Source organism: Euleptes europaea, chromosome 4 (assembly GCF_029931775.1).
Source record: "Euleptes europaea isolate rEulEur1 chromosome 4, rEulEur1.hap1, whole genome shotgun sequence".
In the NCBI taxonomy this organism is placed as follows: Eukaryota; Metazoa; Chordata; class Lepidosauria; order Squamata; family Sphaerodactylidae; genus Euleptes; species Euleptes europaea.
Genome location: NC_079315.1, coordinates 63,007,501 through 63,028,204, shown reverse-complemented (window position 1 = coordinate 63,028,204; position 20,704 = coordinate 63,007,501). Strand labels below are relative to the sequence as shown.

Below are 20,704 nucleotides of genomic sequence, written 5' to 3'. Positions count from 1 at the left end.
TATGAGCCCTTCTTTCATGAACCCAGCCATTTTAACTATTACTTGTAGTTACTGTAGTTACTTGTAACTAAACTTGTGCATTTATTTCCATATTAATTACAATCATTATGAAGTGGAGAGAGCAGCAAAGATTCATGCCCATCAGACCAGCTGTGCTTGTACTTCATAAGATACAATTCACATTACATGGGCCTTATTGGGTGATTTCTGTGGGGAATGAAGAAAGGTGATCATTGAAGTGCGTGTGTGTGTTTCAACATTTGCACATTTGTTTATTTTGTCCCAAAGTGTTTCCCTTCAGAGTTTCTACTCAGTACCTTGTTTGGTTTGTAAGAGGTTCTGTGTCACACTGTTATCGGACCTCATAATTTGTGGGTAGTTTTTCACATGATGATAGCATTTCCCTCCTTTCCAGTTTTTTGTTCGTTTATATTGTGTTTTTGTATTGTAAGCTTTTTGGGGTGCCTACTGGGGGGAAACTTTTCACATCACTAAATAAGCAATCAGCCCATATAGTTATTGTTAGCTTTCACAAGCCCATAAAAGTATGCATATATGAATGTTGGGTAGACGTTTTCTGTGAATTAGGCGATGTGTAGGGGTTGTGTGTTTCCATTCACTTCAAATTGGCTGTGCATTAAGAAGTACTGTATAGGCTTAGACTATGCATCCTCATTTTGTTGTCCAGACTGTCACATGCAGACTATGAATAGGAAGTAGTGATGTAATCAGGATGGCTGCAAGAAATTCCTTTTGCTGGTTTAGAATTGGGCCACTTGAATGGATTAATTAGAACTGTAAAGTGGGTGCTGGATTGTGGTCCAATCTGGTCTTTACATCCCTGAGTGATGTTCTTTCAATAACACATTATTTTGTCTAACAGTTGCTGGTTTCAAGCTAATCATGTACGCAAACAAAATGCTCGTAGAATAATATTTCCTATAATTTTCCTGTAAAAGCCTGCCTTTGAATTAAATCTACTTCATTTCCCTTCCCCCCTTCAAAGTAGAGAAAGCAGTTTTAATACCATTCCAGTTTGTTCATAACTTGTTTGCTATAGGATCAAAGTTCATTTTCAGATTTCTTTAAACCTTACTGATGTGCACCCTGATGTCCCGGGGGAAATGGAGCTGTCATTCTGCTTTTTGTGTGTTAAGTTATGAACTGTGACATTCCAGCAGGTAAAGGCCTATTGGCTGTATCACAAGGTAGAGTCTGTAAGCACCCATTCAGAACTATGATGTCATATGCTCAGATGAATCTGTAACTATAAAATTATGTAATTTACTGTAAAAGTCATGTTAGAATGTTTGCTTTCTTGGCTGCTTGCCCCCCCTTCCCCTTGGGTTACAGTCAGATACAAGGATCTTTGTTCACTCAGAAGACTTCAGGGCTTTCTTTTGGAAACTGCTCCACTTGTGGCCATATCCTAACTGCTGTTTGGTTTCTCTGTGAGCGTTTTGTAATGCACTTTTACAGCAAAAAAGGAAACGTGTGTCACCTCCAGAACTTACCCAGCATAAAGTGCAATCAACAGATAACTCTTTTCCATCTTTTGAGTCATCTGTTGGGGAGGGGGTACAGGAAATATGATTTCAAGAATCTTTGGGAAATGGACTTCATTTAATTTGCCTTCACTATTTTCACGTAAGGTGGTTTTCCATTGTGGAATCTTGAGATATTATGTTTTAAAAGTTTGTTTGTTGCTTTGTGTTGTATGGGCAATTCCCAAACTTTAGTAACATAGCAGAATCATATGCATTCAAGAGAAGAAAACGGCTGCTGTGTGAGTGTGACTCATCCCCACAGGGGCTCCTGGCTTTCCTTCAGTGCTCTGTTTATTTGAGCAAATACTGCTGGAATTCTTCCCCTTCAGCAAGGAAGACTTGTCTGAGCGCCTCTGCAAAGATCCAAGAGACGCTTGTTCACAGTACAAATTTCTCCTGTCTGGGCTCTTCTTCCTTTTCGTTCACAGATCTGGATTGTTCGTCAACTGAAGGCACCTGAATCTCCCCCACCCCTTTTGTTCTGCATTTACAATGGACGTTTTTATTCCTCAGCTTTCTTGCAGCTCCTCATATTGATCATGACATTTCCCAGCTTTCCTAACACTGTGGTAATTAGCAGTGCAGCCCAGTAACAGAGTTACACCCTTGTAAGGTCACTGAAGTCAATAGGCTTAGAAGGCTGGAACTGTAGAAGATTCAGTATTGCACTGTAAAAGATTTAACATTTTAATTTTTGAAGTGCCAGCTTCTGCTTTATGCCTCAGCAACTGAAGAGGCTTCCTGCTGGCTCATCGGAAAGTATCCTTTGTGAGGTATTCATGCAACGTATTGTTGGTGCTTTCCTCCCATTACATCAGCGGTTGTGGCTGATGCAGCACAAGGATTGCATTCTCCTCCTACCTGCAAAGCTAGGGAACGTAGCTTCTCCTCTTTTGGTTCTTGAATTCCTGAGCTGGATTCCATACTGTGCTGTCACTGGGCATCAGAACATTTTATTGTGTTTATTTACTTTATTTCTATCCTGCCTTTCTCATTAATACTCAAGGGCATTACATGGTTCAAAACAATGCCATCAAATTACACCAGACATCTAATAAGCAGTGTAACACAACTGGATTACAAAAATTAGAAACAATTCAAAAAAAATTGTCCAACAGGATATGAAGAACAATTCAGAGTGTGAGATTTCAGAAGTAGAAAACAATTCAATAAGAGCAGAGTGATAAAACATAGTAAACCAGAGGTCCCCAACCTTTTTGAGCCTGTGGGCACATTTGGAATTCTAACATGGCATTGTGGGGGCGGGTGCAGCAACAGAATGGCTGCCACAAAATGGTTGCTGCAGGAGGTGGAGCCAGCTACAAAATTATTGCCACAGCTTAACTTCAGTAACACTGCAGATCCTTGTGCTGTGGTGGTGGCTGCTGCCAAAACAACATTTTTTAGAAATCTGCACAACCAATCAAATCTCCAGTAGTGAATGAAAAGCCTTCCTGGGCAAAGCCTACCTGGCCCCACCCACTTTCGAAAAATACCTGGTGGGTGCCAGAAAAGGTATCGGCGGGCACCATGTTGTTGCCCACAGGCACCACATTGGGGACGCCTGCTGTAAACATGATACATACCATACACAGTTGCATAGATTACAGTCCTGTTTCCTTTATAAAAGCTCCTTCCGGAACCATTCCACTACACTGTAGCCCTATTAGCTTTATAAACAAAACAGAGCTTCAAGCTCTTAAGAACAGATAAACATGTCACTTTATAGGCTCACAAAATTGTATTCCAGCATAAACCTTTTTGTACTAGAGCCCTCTCTCTCTCTTTGAAGTTTGAGAATATTGCATATTGCACTGGGTGCTTGTCTGAGGACAAACCCATTTATATATTGTACTGTAGTGAGAGGAGTTGGACAGGAAGTATGATATCAACTATATTTTTGAAATGAAGTCTGTTGCTTTTCAGAGAACCGGAACACTTGCTTTTCAATTGTGTGATTGTTTTAAACACATACAGTACTATAATTAGATTTGTCATGCTATCAGCTATAACAAAAGATTTGTTCTACATTGAAAAGAGTAGTTTTTACAGTAGCAAGAGTCAGGCAGTACTAGTATGCATTGTAATATAAAAGTAAATGTAAAATAATACAAATGTTTCAAGAGAAATGAAACTCCAGTAAGTGGTGGTTTTGTTTTCCCTTTCTGTTTATATCCCAGATGGTCAATTAATTTGAAAAGGTTACTGGGAAGTATTAATGAATAGCTAACATAAAGCCTCATTGGGAAGCAAATATTTCCTTCACATATTGTACAGATTGGGGTAAAATAGCTAATTTTAACTAGCAATCATCTTTATCAACTTTTTGTAGAACAGCTGCGTAACAGGATGTGAGATAATTGTCTGGAGATGCACATGCAGAATCAAAATTTGTCTCAATGGATCCAAGCACTTGGGAATCCACTCTCTAAGCATTCTCCAACACCCAGGAAAAGATCACAACAATATCAACTTTTTTTTTAAGCTTTTGTTTCACGGATGTTTTTCCCTATGCTGCTAAACTGGTTGTTTCATTCTAGGGCTCTTCCTAGTCTATATTTTCTTTCTAGGACGGGGCGGGGGTGGGAAGGAAACTGGGTAACATGCTGGGGGACAGTAGCTCAGGAGTATTTTTCACCCGTTCCCTAATAAAGTTCCATCTCATGGATGAAGGGGTGGGAAATATGGGGGGAAAGTGGTTACTGTCTCCCAAAACTGGGAGAGAATATCTGCTGTATCTTGAAAGCAGGCAAAATACCCTTCTGCCCTGGCATTTGACCAAGTCACAAAAAAATCCTTATAAAACAGGCTGGTCTATTGTTGAGGTCAGCAAATGAAACGCTTGTGGAGGGACCACTCTTCCTGAACCATTGTTTGCTGACGGGATTGATCCACTAATGTTGTTTGATCTGTGCTACATGTTTTGTCCCCAGAGACAGATGACTATTTTCTGCCAAATTGACAAATGATGTGAGCCACTGCTTGACTACTGTGTTTAAATGGTTAAAAATGAACAAGTTGAAATTGAATCCTGAAAAGATGGAAGTAATGCTTGTTGGGAAGGCTGAGATCTTGAAGAACATTGTGTTTCTCATATTTATTTGTTTGTTTCGTTATTAAAACTTTTATATACTGCCTGTCCTTGTGATTCAAGGCAGCTTACAATAATAGGTAAAACATTTCTGTTAAAACTAAAAATAAATTTGATGGGGTCCAGATGAGCGTTGCTGATGTGGTTAAGAGCTTGGGGGTTGAACTAGACCCAGCACTATTGTTGGAGAAGCAAGGTAATATGGCTACAAAACAAAACAAAAGCTTTCTTCCATCTTCCTTTAGCCTGTAAAATGGCTTCCTGTCTTTATTTGGCCAATAGGGCTGTGGGAATCCATGCCATGGTGACTTCAAGACTGGACTACTGTACTGCACTCTAAATGGGTCTACCCTTGAAGTCAGTTTGGAAACTGATAGAAGCTAGGAAGAGTATGCTTATTACACTCATTCTGCAGGTACTTCATTGGTTACCTATCAGTCATTAGGTTCAATTCAAGGTACTTGTTATCACATTCAAAGTCCTACATGGCCTTGGACATTCATATCTGCAGGACTGCCTCCCTTGCTATGCTGCGACGTTACTGTTTTTCTCCTTTGAGCAAAGGTTTCTGAAGGTAGCACCCTGAAAATAAATAAAAACAATAGCTGCCTGTACATGTACTTTATCTAGGGTTGCCAACTAGCTGGAGATCTCCTGCTATTACAACTGACCTCCAGCCGATAGAGATCAGTTCACCTGGAGAAAATGGCTGCTTTGGCAATTGGACTCTATGGCATTGAAGTCCCTCCCCGAGACCTGCCCCCCTCAGGTTCCATCCCCAAGACCTCCCACTGGTAGCAAAGAGGGACCTGGCAACCCTAACATTATCTGTTGTGGCCCCGACTTTGTGGGATGGCCTTCCTGTGGAAGCCAGAAAGGATCGATAAAGCCAAATACACTGTTTTATAGCAATAGTATCCTGACAGCCCATTCCTGAGCTCTTGGTGGGAAAGAGCTCAGGAGGAGTGCAAGTGCCCACGCTGGTGTCTGGGCTGCTTGCCCTGGCGCCCGGGCCACTTGCGCCACCACGAGAGGCAAGGAGGCCAGTGTAGGGCCACCCATACCATCCTTCCTGCACTGCCTTGGCAGCACAGCCCAGGGATGCTGGCTAGGCTTCCCGCCAGCGTCCCATCGGTGTAAAGCCCCGTGCAGTGTCCCAGGGGCATTCCCAGGGTATACCGTGGGGTGGAGCTGCCAGTAGGCAGCTTCCTGACCCCTTTCGCCCTGGGTATGCCGTCTATAACAACAGCGTTGCTGCGCCAGCTTTTTTCTGGCATAGCCTCACTGTTTTCAATGGGGCAAAATGCCCCATTTTCAAACAAAAAACATATACATACACATATGTGAAGAAGGGTGCCATGAGGAGAATCCACATAAGCTGTCCTTGAGGTCTGAGTCACTCAGAGATACCAAGTGTTCTGCCCATATATACAGAACACAGAAAAATAAAGAGATAGTACTGAAGCTTGTAGTGGAAAAAATTTAGGCCAAATCCATTTCTGAGTGTTGTCATTACATTTTCTATGAACATCCTCTCTGTCCAGTAGAAAGACCAAAGAGAATAAGATATATTTGTCAGGAGCATCTGAAACGGAATTTTCAGTTTCTTCTGATTTCCCGAGGTAGATAATACAAGCTCTTTTAGAAAGCACCGGAAGGTCTTGCCCATTCTGGTTGTAGCCCCTCATTCCTAATTAGTTTGTCAGCTAATTCTCAGAAGTCTACCACTGGCTGGGAGGAAAGCCTCCCAGAAAAGAATGAGCAAATAGTCATGGCTTGGTCAGCCTGTGAGAAATCTTGAGGCTTGTTGAAATCATCAGAGTCTAAAAACTGAAGGGCTGTGGGGTGTGTCCTAGTTTCGTATACAAGAGCTTTGCCTGCTTTGTTTTCCTCTTGGCCTTGCTCTAAATAAAGCTCACCCTTCTTCCTTAGGAAATGACCACAAAGAGAGCAGATAAAAAGATTAAGAAAGGGACTAGCATTATTCATACATAATCTTTACAGGCATGTAACTACTTTCACATGGCTAGGAAATGTTTTTGGAATTCCAAGCCATGGATTGTAACTAAATGCATTTAGATAAATGTGTGTGTGTGTGTGTGTGTGTGTGTGTGTGTGTGTGTGTGTGTGTGTGTGTGTGTGTGTGAAGTACTGTCAAGTCATTTCCGACTTATGGCAACCCTATGAATTAATGACCTCCAAAATGTCCTATCATTAACAATCTTGCTCAGTCCTTGCAAACTGAGGGTCATGGCTTCCTTGATTGACTCAATCCATCTTATGTTGGATCTTCCTCTTTCCCTGCTGCCTTCAACTTTTCCTAGCATTATTGTCTTTTCCAGTGAGTCTTGTCTTCTCATAATGTGACCAAATAGCCTCCGTTTAGTCATTTTAGCTTCTAGGGAAAGTTCAGGCTTGATTTGATCTATGACCCACTGGTGGTTCATGGTATCTATAAAAATCTCCTCCAACACCTTGACTAAAAAGGGAGGTAATTAGGGTTGCCAGGTCCCTCTTTGCCACCGCTGGGAGACTTTTGGGGTGGAGCCTGAGGAGGGTGGGGTTTGGGGAGGAGAGGGACTTCAATGCCATAGAGCCCAATTGACAAAGCGGCCATTTTCTCCAGGTAAACTGATCTCTATCAGCTGGAGATCAGTTGTACTAGCGGGAGATCTCCAGCTAGTACTTGGTGGTTGGCAACCCTAGAGGTAATTCAGGATTTGAGAATACAGGTGATTAATATAATCTTTAGAAACTGATTGTATGTGGAAGAAAATATGGGGAGGGAATGTAAAATCAGCCCGTTTCAAAATATTTTTTAACATCTGTGTTATGCTTCTTTAATCATCAAAGATTAATCTACATTTTGGGGAGATTTGCTGTTGCAAGTGAAGTGCATTCCTAACAAAAGTCCTAAGGAGGCCAGGAAGGGGCTGCGCCGACATTGCCCCCCCCCCCCGGCATCCGGACTACTTACGCCACCGTAAGTGGCCCCAACGCCGGTGGAGTGGCCTGGATGCCGGTCTCCCAGCGCTGTCATGGCAGCACCACTCCAGGACACCGACAGGCCTTCTGTCAGCGTCCCACCAGCGTAAAGTCTCACACCGGCATTCTGGGGGATGTTCCGGCGTCCCCAGGGGCGTCTCCAAGGCGTGCCAGGGGGAGAGGCAGCTCCCTGTCCCCTTTCAGCCTGACACACCAGCGACAAGAACAGCGGTGCTGCACCTGCTTTTAGGCAGGTGCAGCCTTGCTGTTCTCTATGGGGCAAAAAGCCCCATTTAAAATTTAAAAAGCCTTTAAAAGGCTTTTTTCGAGTTTTCGGCTTCCGGGAAATGGGTTAGGAGGCGCTGCAGCGGCGCCTCCTCCCCGCCATCCCTGTCCGCCAACAACTCAGGAATGGACTGAGTATGCTAAACAATATGTTTGGGTTACTATCAGCAACAGCTGAGTGAATGGGATTATGTTATTTCTGTAATAAATACATAATCCCAATTAGCATGGCCTGCTACTGCTCGCTAATGTTATTGAATGAGGTAAAGTATGTATATTACAATATTTGCCCAAAGCTGGGGCTAATCGTTATAATGTAAAAACAATCACTTGCCTTTTCGATACATGCTACATGCATTTAATGATATACCGTATATACTCATGTATAAGCCGACCCGCGTATAAGCCGAGGTGCCTAATTTTACCCCAAAAATGGGAAAAAATTAGGCACCCGTGTATAAGCCGAGGGTCGGCTTACACAATGCCCCTGCCCCAGGTCGCCCTCCCGCCCGGCCTCCCGGGCCCTCCAGACCCACCCCGACCCCAGTGCCACCCTAGGGGGGAGGGAGAAGAGCCCCTGAACCCCTTACTCACTGGGAGGATGAGGCCCGCTGATCAGCTGGAGGTGGCGGCAGGGAAGGCACGCAGGCCTGAGGCGGCAGCGGGGCCCTGCCTGAGCGCAGGCAGGCCCTGCAGGCCTCTCCCAGGCCGCAGAGAAGGCGCGGGGGGGGGCCCTGCCTGCACTCAGGCAGGCCCTGCAGGCCTCTCCCAGGCCGCAGAGAAGGGGCGGGGGGGCGGGGCCTGCCTGCACTCAGGCAGGCCCTGCAGGCCTCTCTCAGGCCGCAGAGATGGCGCGGGGGGGCGGCGGGGCCTGCCTGCACTCAGGCAGGCCCTGCAGGCCTCTCCCAGGCCGCAGAGAAGGCGTGGGGGGGGCGGCGTGGGGGGCGGCGGGGCCTGCCTGCTCTCAGGCAGGCCCTGCAGGCCTCTCCCAGGCTGCAGAAAAGGCGGCGGGGGGGGGGTGGCGGGGCCTGCCTGCACTCAGGCAGGCCCTGCAGGCCTCTCCCAGGCCGCAGAGAAGGCGCGGGGGGGCGGGGGGGGGCCTGCCTGTACTCAGGCAGGCCCTGCAGGCCTCTCCCAGGCCGCAGAGAAGGCGTGCGGGATGGCGGCGGCAGCGGCGGTAAGTTCCCCCCTCCCTCTATCCCTCCTCCCTCCTCCACCCTCCCCTCGCCTACCGTATTGACCCGCGTATAAGCCGAGTTGGCTTTTTTCAGCCCTTTTTTGGGCTGAAAAACTCGGCTTATACGCGAGTATATACGGTAGCATGTTTTTATTTTATTGAAGTCAAACATGATTAGTTGTTCATTACTTGCATCAAGAGTTCTGATTTTGAAAGCTGAATTTCAGTGAAATTATGTCATAATTATTTTACTGCAAGAGTCTCTTCAGGGACTTGTGCTTCTTGGAGAATGTATCTTCAACCATGGGGTGTGTGTGTGTTTGTGCATCCACTTAAATGGTTAAATGAAAGCATGGCTGCAGCTGTAAATTTTCATTAACAGGCATAGATCAGCTGCTCCTGCCAACAATGTGATAATTTTGCATTATCATCTCCAGCCTTTAGTTTAATTGCCCAGCTAGTAGGAAGAAAGCTTGTTGGCTATTTTTATGCCTAGGGAGAGAGCGACATGTAAGGCGTTCTTTTACTGTGAATGGACTTTGGAGATAGAGAGTGTTAGTTACAAGACGATTACAGAAAAGGTGGCGGTGAAAGGAAGGGAAGCCGGAGACAGGGAGTGTAGAGGAAGGAAGGAAAGCCTGAGCAACAGGGAGAGGGCCTAGCAGAGGAGGGGAATGGGGTTGCCTCTTTGCTGTATGATGCTGTGAGCTGCTTCACTTGTAGTGTTATGTTGTACATCATTCAAAACTGAATTTTCTCCCTACAGTTGTTACCTTATTAGCATGGTCTGAAGGAAGAGCTTTCCTACTGGTGAAAAAGGAAGAAGGGTCCTCTTTGACTATTCAACAGAAATGCTAGAGATACTTGATCAAAATTTGCCGACCAATACACACACACGATAAAAAGAATATGCAAAGAACTGTTTATTGTTAATTTCTATAACTTTTAATAACATTTTGCAGCATTTTGACAGAGGCAGTTGAATCAAATGAAGATTGGGAGTAGCTATAACTGAGCAACTGTTAATATCACAACAAGCAGATGCATCCAGCGACTTCTATGGTCTCCAAAGCCTAACTCACATGGGGAGATGCAGATGCACCTACATCTTGTGCATTTCCCTTACACTGATGCCCAAGTGCTTTTGGCACTTTTTATAGTATTCAAAGTCAATCTGTGTTGAATAAAATAATCTCAAAAATAGATTACTTGATTGGAAGGACAGCATTATGGCTGATGTCAGTTATTTACACAAATGTTTCAGAATGTCACTTATGCATGGGCCACTCCTGCTGGCTGTGGAGTAGGAGGGGGACCCACTGAGGCAGAGTGTTGCGTGGGGGCCCATTGAGCCACTGACAAGTCCCCCAGCAACCTCTTGATGGGCACCTGCTCATCCCCAATGTCCCTCACAAAAGCAAGTAGCCCTTCCAGGTGCCTGTGACCCACCATCACAGGCACTGACAACCCTCATGCATCGGTGACCCCTAGAGAAAGCAGCCCATCACTTGTGGAGGGACTCCAGCTGCTCCCACTCCATCACCGCCCACATGGCAGAGAAGGTGGGGTGTGAGCTGAACCAGCCTCAGGCCCTATGCCTATGGCCCAGGTGAGGGACATGAGTCCCCTGTGTCACCAGCGGCCACACAACCCAGCTCTGAGGACTGTTGCCTGACTCTTCCACCTCCACCCTTCCCATTCTCCTCCGCCCCATTCCACTGTTGAGTCTACCCATTGTATGGCCTCACCCTCAGCTGCTGCCCCCAGGGACTTTGTGATGCCCAATGTCTGCAGGATGATTGACCTGGCTGCCATGGCTTGTCTTGTGGTGCTTAGGGTATGGAAACATGACATCAGCTGCAAATGTCTAGAAGAAGGGCCCTGGGGTGGTGGGTCCAGGACTGGGGCCACCACCTGGGCTCACAGTCACCTCACCTCTCTCCCTCCCCCCCGGATCGGCAGCCTGGGTGTGCCAAGTACCAGACACACAACCCTCATAGAGATGCAGTTGTGGTGAAAAACAAAACTTATTGAAAGGCTAATGGAGGAAGGGCCTGATGACTCCAAAGACCACTTCCAATGTGCTATAGGGAAATGGACTGTTCCTCTCCTGCAGTGGCAAGCATCCAAGTGGGGCAGCAGAGCCACAAATGGAGGAACAGGCTGAGAACAACAGTTGTCTTAAGGCAGGCTGGGATAGCAGCCTAAGCAGAATGGGGCAGGGGAGGTACTGGCCCAGGCCAGATTTTGCCCTGTTGGATCATCACTTCAATAAAACAAAACAGAGACATGCGCAGTGACAACAAGTGTCCACAAGTGCCTTGCTGGGAAGAGCCATGTCCATCGTGCCCCTCCACGGACTCCACTCTGTGGTCCATGAGATGGAACTCCGCTGCAAACCCTTCTGAGTCAGAGGCTGGCACCACCTGAACCACACTCACTTGTCCTGTGTTGAAATGCTCAGAAACTGATGATGATCCACCCACCACGGCAGTGCTGCTCAGGGCTCTGTTCCTGCAAGAGAATGAGTTCAAGGGATGTGTGGCAACCTCCACTACTTAGAATGGAGAGTAACAACATCTTTGTACTAAACTGTTGTGCAGCAGAAGAACTACTTCATTATGTTGAGAGATGTAAAAGTGCCCGGGGCACATATAGTATTCTTAATCTATCATACTGTGGTTGTAAATGGCTTATTTTGTTTTTTTGCTAATATGCAGTGGCAGCTAATTCATAAATTTAACAATGGGACAATCCCTGACATCTTGTTAATTCCCTATTAAGATGGTGGAGGAATTTTCAGTCTTCATGAAGCATGTAATTCCAGTTTGGATTTTACTTTTTCTGTAAGGCTCATTCTCTGTAAGCGTTTAAGAATGCATTTATGCTAATTAATGCTGTATTTTGATCCCATCCCCTAACAAAACATAACTATGCTTGTAGAAAGCTATAATGGCAATATAATTAGAATTTCTTCTATGAAAAACATCATAATAGATATCCTACCATGCTTATGCTGTTTTAATTGGATGTTTAGCTCTAGGGATGTTCATAATTTATCATAAAACTTTAATGTTAATAACAGCTGGGAGGAAGCTGTACTTAATCTCCTTGATTACACCATAATGGCTAAAATCTTAATTTGATTTTTTTTAATCTGCTAACAATGAAAGTAAGGGAAGGCAGAGCAACATGGAGATTGTGCTATTCTGTGCCTCATTTAGGTTGCTCCTTGTATATGAGTGTGTGTGTTGTACGACGCAGTGTGTTGTATGCATTCAAGAAAATTAAATTTGAGCTGAGATTGGTGAACCTGGATTTGTTTCTCCACTCCTACACACGAAGCCTTCATTCAGACAGGATGAACAAATGCTCATTCAAATCGGTAAAAATTGGTGTTGGCGGTGGGGAGGACCTGCAGCCTATGTTGAATAGTTGGTTGATGTTAGCATTTTGTTTAAACTGGCATGCTCTTGATCCACATATAGCTGCCTACAATTTTTCTTTCATATGACCATCACTGGCATGCCTTTCTGCAAGAAAATGCCTTCATATACATAGGCAGCATATAGAATTGACCAACTAGTAAAAAGGCAACAGTGTGAGAACTGCAATTCATTGCATGTCAACTGTACCTGGATAATCACAAGCCAGTTTGTTTTCCTGATTCAAAATTTTGTGACTAAGTTTGCATCTCATCAAAATGAATATTTTGCATTTGCTGTGAAAATCTATTTTTGTATATAAAAAGTAAATGAAAGGGACTTTGCAATTTAAAAAAAAACAGATATCAAAACCAGATTTTTTCCATGATCCATGTGTAGGGCTATATATGGGTTATGATAAGATTGCCTACTTCAGGTTGATGAATTCCTAGAGATTTGGGGGTGGAACCTGGGGAGGGCAGGTTTTGGGGAAAATAGGGGCCTCGGCATGGTATAATGTCATAGCGTCCAACCTCCAAAGCAGCAATTTTCTCTAGGGAAACATCTCTGTAGTCTGGCAATTGGTTCTGGAAGATCTCCAGGCCCCACCTGGAGGTTGGTAACCTTATCTGCACCAGCACAGTCATATTCTAGAGCTCTTATTGGGGAGGAATGCTGAAATGCTGTCCAATGAAAAAAGAGCTACATGTGTAGCATTATGGCTGGATACTGTTATGCCTGTCGTATTGTATCAACATTCAATCACAATAAAACAGTTGGAAGTTGAAGATTCAAAGCAGTTTGTTTTTATTGGCCAATACACAAAATGCTGGTGAAAATTGCCTAAAGCGCAGAGCAATTTCCACACACATCAAAGGGTTGCAAGCATGGATATAGACTTTGATAATGGGTGGTTACAGAGGCGTAATACACACGTAAGACTCAACTGCCCAATAAACCCTTATAGACGTATAAGCAACTATTTGCATATCCAATAGAAAATGCTCTTCAAGGCGTACCCTAATGGTTAATGAGGAAACACAAGTTTACATTCCAGGATGAGGCTTCTTAAATCAAAGCTCCAGGCTTAATTAGGGAACCTGCCTGTACCAAGTGAGAATGATCTCACTTGGTCAGCTGCCTGCAAACAGTTGCAGGTCAATCTGACCCAGGCCTCACAGTAGCAAATGTCTGTTGACCAAAGATTGCTACTTTACCCATCATGCATCGTGATTCTAGATCTGTACATAAGAATATATATGTGTGTGTGTGTGTGTGTTATACTATGTGAATATGCATATATGTATATAAAGAACATATGTTTTTCCCTTAAACTAAATTAATAAGGCACTACAATACTCTTTTAACAAAAACAGTAGTTCTAGGAATGTTGTTCCCAAAATTTTACTTGTGAAGCTAGCTTTTCTTGTCATTTTATGTTCTTAGATAGGCCTTCTTCCTCCCCCCCCCCCTTTTTAGCAAGCAAAAATATTTTAGTAATTCCATACTGCGTACAGGTCACCAGAGAAACACATAAGTAAAAGTATTGAAATGCATTAAGAAAGTAGGGACTACTTCCATAACTTCCTATGCAGCCCTAGTAAGTTTCAAAAACACACTCAAATGTCTTATAGTTTATATAGCTATTTTTCTTCTAGACCTTTCATTCTCAGAATCGTTTAGAATGGATGAGGATTTTCTAGATAGTTTATCTGAGTGTTAAGTAAGTGTAAGAAAGTAGTTGAATAACTGTCTCCTTTCAACTCTTACTTCAGTTTTAAAAAATGGCATATGGTCAACTTTCGTTACGTGGGCTGATAATTTAATTCACTGTTTGTGTTAACAAACTTGTGAGAACTGACTGGTGTGCCCTGTAATGTGTATTTCACATCTCTTCTTTTATTATGGATATCTGCTTGTACATACATTCCACGGCCAATGGTTGCTGCCTGTAATTTGTCCATACATGTTAATGTGTAGTTATTGTAACATAACAAACTACGCCAGGGCTACATGCCATACAAAATAGGTTTACTTACTCACTATGCACTGGTGTAGTGGCTCCCTGTCTGTGAATTAGTTTTCCACTGGTTACTCCTGTTAATTTCTACAAATGCATATTTCCTTTACCTAGACTGACACCACCACATCAAGAACTTGACATTTTTCAATGTAACTGATACCTTGTCTATAAGAGTGTTGCTTTAATTATCATACTTCTTAATGTTCAGCTACAAACTTCACTCTAAACCTGGGCCAGCTAATCTCACAGTCCCATCCTAAGACCCTGAGTGGAGTGTTGCTACTCAGTATCATATGGATCACCACACTTCCTACTGGAAGGAGCACCATAACATGAACAGAAATAATCATAGAATGAAGGATGTCTCAGGAAGCTCTGCAGATGTGTGTTTGAGTCTCCTCCTGCAACCAACTCTCCTTTGCTAGCATGTCATAGAGCCTACTTTCAGGTTTGTGAGGGGGTGGGGGAGGAGAAAGACTTTGTTTTTCACCACCTCTGTGTCAGCTAAATCCTGTCAGCTAAATCCTGTGTACCCATTTGCTCTTTAAAAACAGGTTGTTGATGGTGGTGGCCAAGTGTGCCTTCTACCAGCTACATCTGGCTCATCAGCTTTTTCCTTGCCAGCTCTCCTGGCAATGCTGATTCATGCTCTTGTAAATTTGCAACTGGAGTACGGTAATATGCTGTACATTGGGCTACTCTTGAAGCCACCTACCTCACTACATGTTAGAACTGTGCAGTAAATCAGGAGTCCCAACCTTTTTTGAGTCTGTGGGCACTTTTGGACTTCCAGCATGCCATGCTAGGCACAGTGACAAAATGGCTGCCACAGCAGACAGAGCCAGCCACAAAATGATTGCTGCAGCTTATCTTTAGCAACTTAGCGTAGATTCTTACGATGAGGTGGCCGCTGCTGCCAAAGCAACATTTTAAACAATCTGCAGAGCCAACCAAATTTTCAATAGTCAGAGGCCTTGTTGGGCAAAAGCCTTATCTGTCCCCACCCACTTCCTAAAAAAAACACTTGGCGGGTGCTACGGTGACCATGGGCACCACATTGGGGATCCCTGCAATACATCATCCCAAATGGTGAGGAATGTTAAGAGAAGGCAGTGAGGCACTTGGAGTTTGCCTGGGAAGTGGGCCAAGACCGGTAGCAGGCTTGTTCTAAGAAGGCCCCAGAGCAGGAACAGGGGAGAGGGATATTGCAGCTCGCTTTTCAGGTGTAATGCCATGACCCATGGCAGCATTACCTGAAATCCCTGTATTCAGGCATCATAGCAAGCCAGATAGATTGCAGTTCAGTCAGACAATTGCACAATGTCTGGATGTAGCATAGACCTCTCCATACAAAGCTTCTGTGCATTTTGATTATTTGCTCCTACTAAAAAAGACAATGTTTTAACCAGTAGGAACCTCAAAATCACAAATGTGGATAGCAAATAACCAGCCCTATTTGAAAAAGGATTATGGGAATTTGTCACACCATTGACAATATACTGCTGGCAAGTGCATAAATACACTAGATGGTGGTATCCTATTGATAGGACAGAATCAGTAGCCACAAACTGTGCAGCTTATTATTGTCTTGCTCCCTTGACATCAGCACAAGCAGGCATTTGTGGGACTCATGGTCTGTAACCAACTGCAGCTGAATTGCTTTGTAAGCCCGAACATATTTCATACTTGTTTTGGTGGTTTGTTTCTAGTAGTCGTCGTTTTGCTTTGTTAATTTTACTGTAGCAGCAAGGAGAAATAACTGAAGTCATTAAAATATGAGGATGTGAATGGGGGTATATAATACATATGCCCAAAATAATACTGTCACAGTTTAACATTAAAGAATCCACTGGCTGAACCTTTACTTAAAATTTCACTCCCAATCTTGTCCCCTCACATATACACCCTCTTTACATATTGGGTTTTACTCTTATGATGTATGTATTTTCCCATTTAAAAAAAAGATAAGGATATTTCTATACTTGACTTGGATGACTGAGGATGAATACTTGTACAGTATAGTATGTAACACATGAAAATTAATGTGGTGTGAGTTAGCTAGTTTCTCATAGCTGACAAGTCACCTAATAGTACTTCTTTTCTGTTTTCTAGATGCAGCAGCTGTTCCATGAAAACTATGAACACAACCGGAAGGGTTACATACAGGATCTTCACAACAGCAAAATTCACACAGCTATTACGCTTCATCCAAATAAAAGACCAGCCTATCAATATAGACTTCACAATTATATATTGGCCCGTAAAATATCAGAATTACGTTACCGTACCATCCAGCTTCATAGAGAAAGTGCCCTCATGAGTAGGCTCAGCAATACTGAAATCAGCAAAGACGATCAACTTCTGGGAATGATGCCATCTTTTAACCGCTTCCAGCCACATGACAGGAATGAAATCATTGAATGGGAGTTTCTGACTGGAAAGCTGCTTTACTCTATGGCTGAGAATCAACCACCCAGACAGAACATTAATAGTGTCCTGCGGGCAGCACTGGATGACACTATAATGCAGGTAATGGAAATGATCAATGAGAACTCTAAATCTAGAGGGAGGCTCATTGACTTCAATGAAATACAGTATGGGTACCGCAGGATTGACCCTTTGCACGGTGTGGAATACATTCTGGATCTGTTGCTGTTATACAAAAGGCACAAAGGAAGAAAAGTTACTGTTCCAGTTCGACGGCATGCTTATCTTCAGCAATTATTTAGTAAACCTTTTTTCAAAGAAGAAGAAGAACTGGATGTGATCAGTCTTGTAGAAAGCATGAATAGTGTCACACAGTCTTTCTCCTTCCTTTCTAATTCCCTGAAGATGTTTTCATCATTTCAAGGTGCCAAAGAAATAGGAGCACATGGTGACAAAAAGATTCACATTCTAGTCCCTCTCACTGGGCGGTATGATATTTTCCTAAGATTTATGGAGAACTTTGAAAAGACTTGCCTTATCTCCAAGCAGAATGTAAGGCTGGTAGTTATTCTCTTCAGTTCTGATTCTGGTCAGGATTCCAGTAAACACATAGAGCTGATTAATGAATATCATCATAAATATCCTATGGCAGACATGACAGTAATTCCAATGACAGGTGTTTTTTCTAGAGGGTTAGGTCTTGAAATGGCCTCCTCCAAGTTTGACAATGACACCTTGCTGCTATTCTGTGATGTTGACCTTATATTTACTCCAGACTTTCTCCAGCGGTGTCGAGCAAACACTATTCAAGGGCAACAAGTTTATTATCCTATTATCTTCAGTCAGTATGATCCCAAAGTAACATATGGGGGCAGCCCTCCACTGGACAGCAACTTTGTTTTTACAAAGAAAACTGGGTTTTGGAGGGACTATGGGTTTGGGATCACTTGCATTTACAAAAGTGACCTTGTAAGTGCTGGTGGATTTGACACCTCAATTCAAGGTTGGGGACTTGAGGATGTAGACCTCTTTACTAAAGTGATCAATTCTGGATTGAAGGCTTTTAGAAGCCAAGAAGTAGGTGTTGTGCATGTTTTTCATCCAGTTCATTGTGATCCCAACCTAGATCCTAAACAATACAAGATGTGCTTAGGATCCAAAGCAAGTACGTTTGCCTCTGCCACGCAACTAGCTGAAATATGGCTAGAAAAACATTTAGGTGTCAGGTATAATCGAACTCTTTCCTGACATTCTAACTTGCTCTGCCTTCCTAGGGGAGTTTACCTCATTATTACTTTGTTCTGTTGTTGCATTTGCAAACGTCTCTTTGTCTTCCAAAGGGTATGTGTTTGACCTCAAATGAACAGAGTCTGCTGTCAGGAACATTACGGATTCCTACTGAACTGATTAGATGTGGTGTCTTTCTATTCTCTTTGATCTATAAACCAAGTAAAACCATGGCAGTCAGACAATCCCATGGAGCTCATCTATCATGAGGACTACATCAAACAAATGTTCTCTTTGGACATTAGGATGCAATATCAGTCTTCATTTTGTCTGTTCAGCATAATGTGATACAGATATTGTCTGGTGAAGGTACCCCAAAAGTGCTTTATGCTTTCTCTGGGAAAGAGACTCTGGCAAACTTGAGTTTCATAATTTATATGTGGACAAAAATAAACAGTATTATTCTTCATCTTTATAATTTTTGAAGTAAACAAATAACTGATCATCTTTATTTTTTAAAAAAACAAAAGAATACACAAACTGAAATTTTCCTTTCCAAGTGCAACTGGTACTGGCTACCAAGAAACTTAAACATTGTAATAAAATGACCTCTTCATTACTGTCTACGCTAAGCGCAATTGAACTGTTTTCTCAAGGAAATGTGACTTACTCAAATATTTGCATAATTGAGGCAATTCCTGAACCAATGTTCTTCATTTGCTGGCCAGAAGACACAATATGGTTATTTATAATAAAAGTACAGATGTACTGTATTCTTTTTTCAAAGACAAGAATATGTTGCTTTGTGTCAGTTTAGAATGAGCCTCTAATATATAAATAATTTTCTATTTTATTCCTTTCGTAAGGCTGCACTTGATACAAAGGAAAATAAAAGGGTACTTACTGTTGTCTTTTTTACAATTGTGCATTAATATTGTATTCTGAAATCAATTATTGTTAAACTTAAAAGAAAATGTAATTATTTAAGTATGAAATTACTATTGCTGGTCAAAGTTCTTGCCAATATATTTATATTAGTGAAGATTTATAGGAATGTGGACTTTTATCTCTAAAAAGCTTGAGTATTTCATATAGTGTATTGGTGGAATAGTGAAAGGGAAGTTAACATTAGAAACCAAAACATAAAGTCTGGTATTCTTTAGAATTCTTTTGTCAAAGCAAAGGCAAAGTAATTTCAAATTTGAAGCACATTGCAATATATCAGTGATTTCTTGCCTAAGTTCTTTTTAAATTGTATTTGTAACATTGAGCTAGAAAATTTTGTCATGGAAGTGTGCTAAGAATTCAGAGGGCATATCCAAGGAATACATATCAAGATCAATACCTAACATAAAGCAATTGACTTTTAACTGCATAGCTGGTAAACCTGAGAAAATAATATATATATATAAGTGTTTTGAAGGAAAGAAAACTTACTAATATGTTTTAAAATGTATCACACATGTTTCTTTATCTATAATGCACTTTAAACTTATCCCAGAATAATCCCATTGATTGCATGCCAGCAAATGCCAAATTTACGTTGGTTTAAAATTATGCATAAGGAAAAAAATCGTATCAGCACTAAGGCTGCAATCCTTAGGAATTGGCAAGCTCCTTAGGAATTGGCATGACCCTGTGCTGGCATAGGTATCACCTCATCACATAGGTATCACCCCATCACAGTGGCACCTATGCCGTCCTGGGGGCAAACACACCAGCATGGGGGAGATGCGGAGTTGTGTTGGTCCCCGCTGCCAGCGCAGCCATGCCAGCAGGGAATTCCTGGAAGGGAAAGCCCGTGCCGGCGTGAGTGTGTGTGTGTGTAGGTGTTCCTGGGGGCAGAGCTGCCATTAGGCAGCTTCATAACCTCTTTCACCCTGGGAATTCCCCTTGTGCAGTTGCTGTGCCACTGTTTTTGGTGGTACAGCCCCGTTGATTGCAATGGGGGCATTTTCTTTAATTTTACTGGAAAATGTTTTAAATTCCTTTTCGGCACCTGGGAAGCCACTCCCGGCTACCGCAGATCTTTCCTCCCCCCTTCAGGAATGAGCTGCCTGACTTTATCTGTGTCATTTCTGAAAGAATTTATGTTCTCCTTCAGGAGTGACGTAGTTAAATACATTATAGTTAAGCAATCATACATCAGAATCCAGATTGCATGAAACCAGTACAGCTTGTATTTCAGGGAACGTGATAACAATGGTAAAAGGCAAGCGATTCAGGTAGATTTGAACACTTGAGGGCCGTGTAATGTTGCCCCACAAGCATTATCATCCAGGTTCCCAAACTTTTTCTGCCAGAATTTAAGCAACCTTTTTTATTTCTCGGAGGCCTGAGAGCCTGTTTGTCCATGCTTTCTGCCTCCCCATATCTGATTCCTCCTCCAGTCCTTCACTTTCCAGAAGTGCCCCACCTCAGCACCACACCTGCATTATGTGTGCATTTTCATTTCATAGCCATTTGTGTATGGAAAAGCCCATGAAAATATGGTTGTCTTAGATAAAAAACCTGAGT

General features: G+C 42.9%; 1 protein-coding gene across 1 annotated transcript in view; it reads left to right on the top strand.

The window, feature by feature from the left end:
• CHSY3 (chondroitin sulfate synthase 3) overlaps positions 1-18,695 on the top strand; it is a 97,988-nt gene extending 79,293 nt beyond the window's left edge. The window contains 1 exon segment of the mRNA XM_056848769.1: positions 16,646-18,695. Coding sequence (XP_056704747.1) covers positions 16,646-18,208 — 1,563 coding nt within the window. The 3' untranslated portion in view covers positions 18,209-18,695.
• The last annotated feature ends 2,009 nt before the right edge of the window (positions 18,696-20,704 follow it).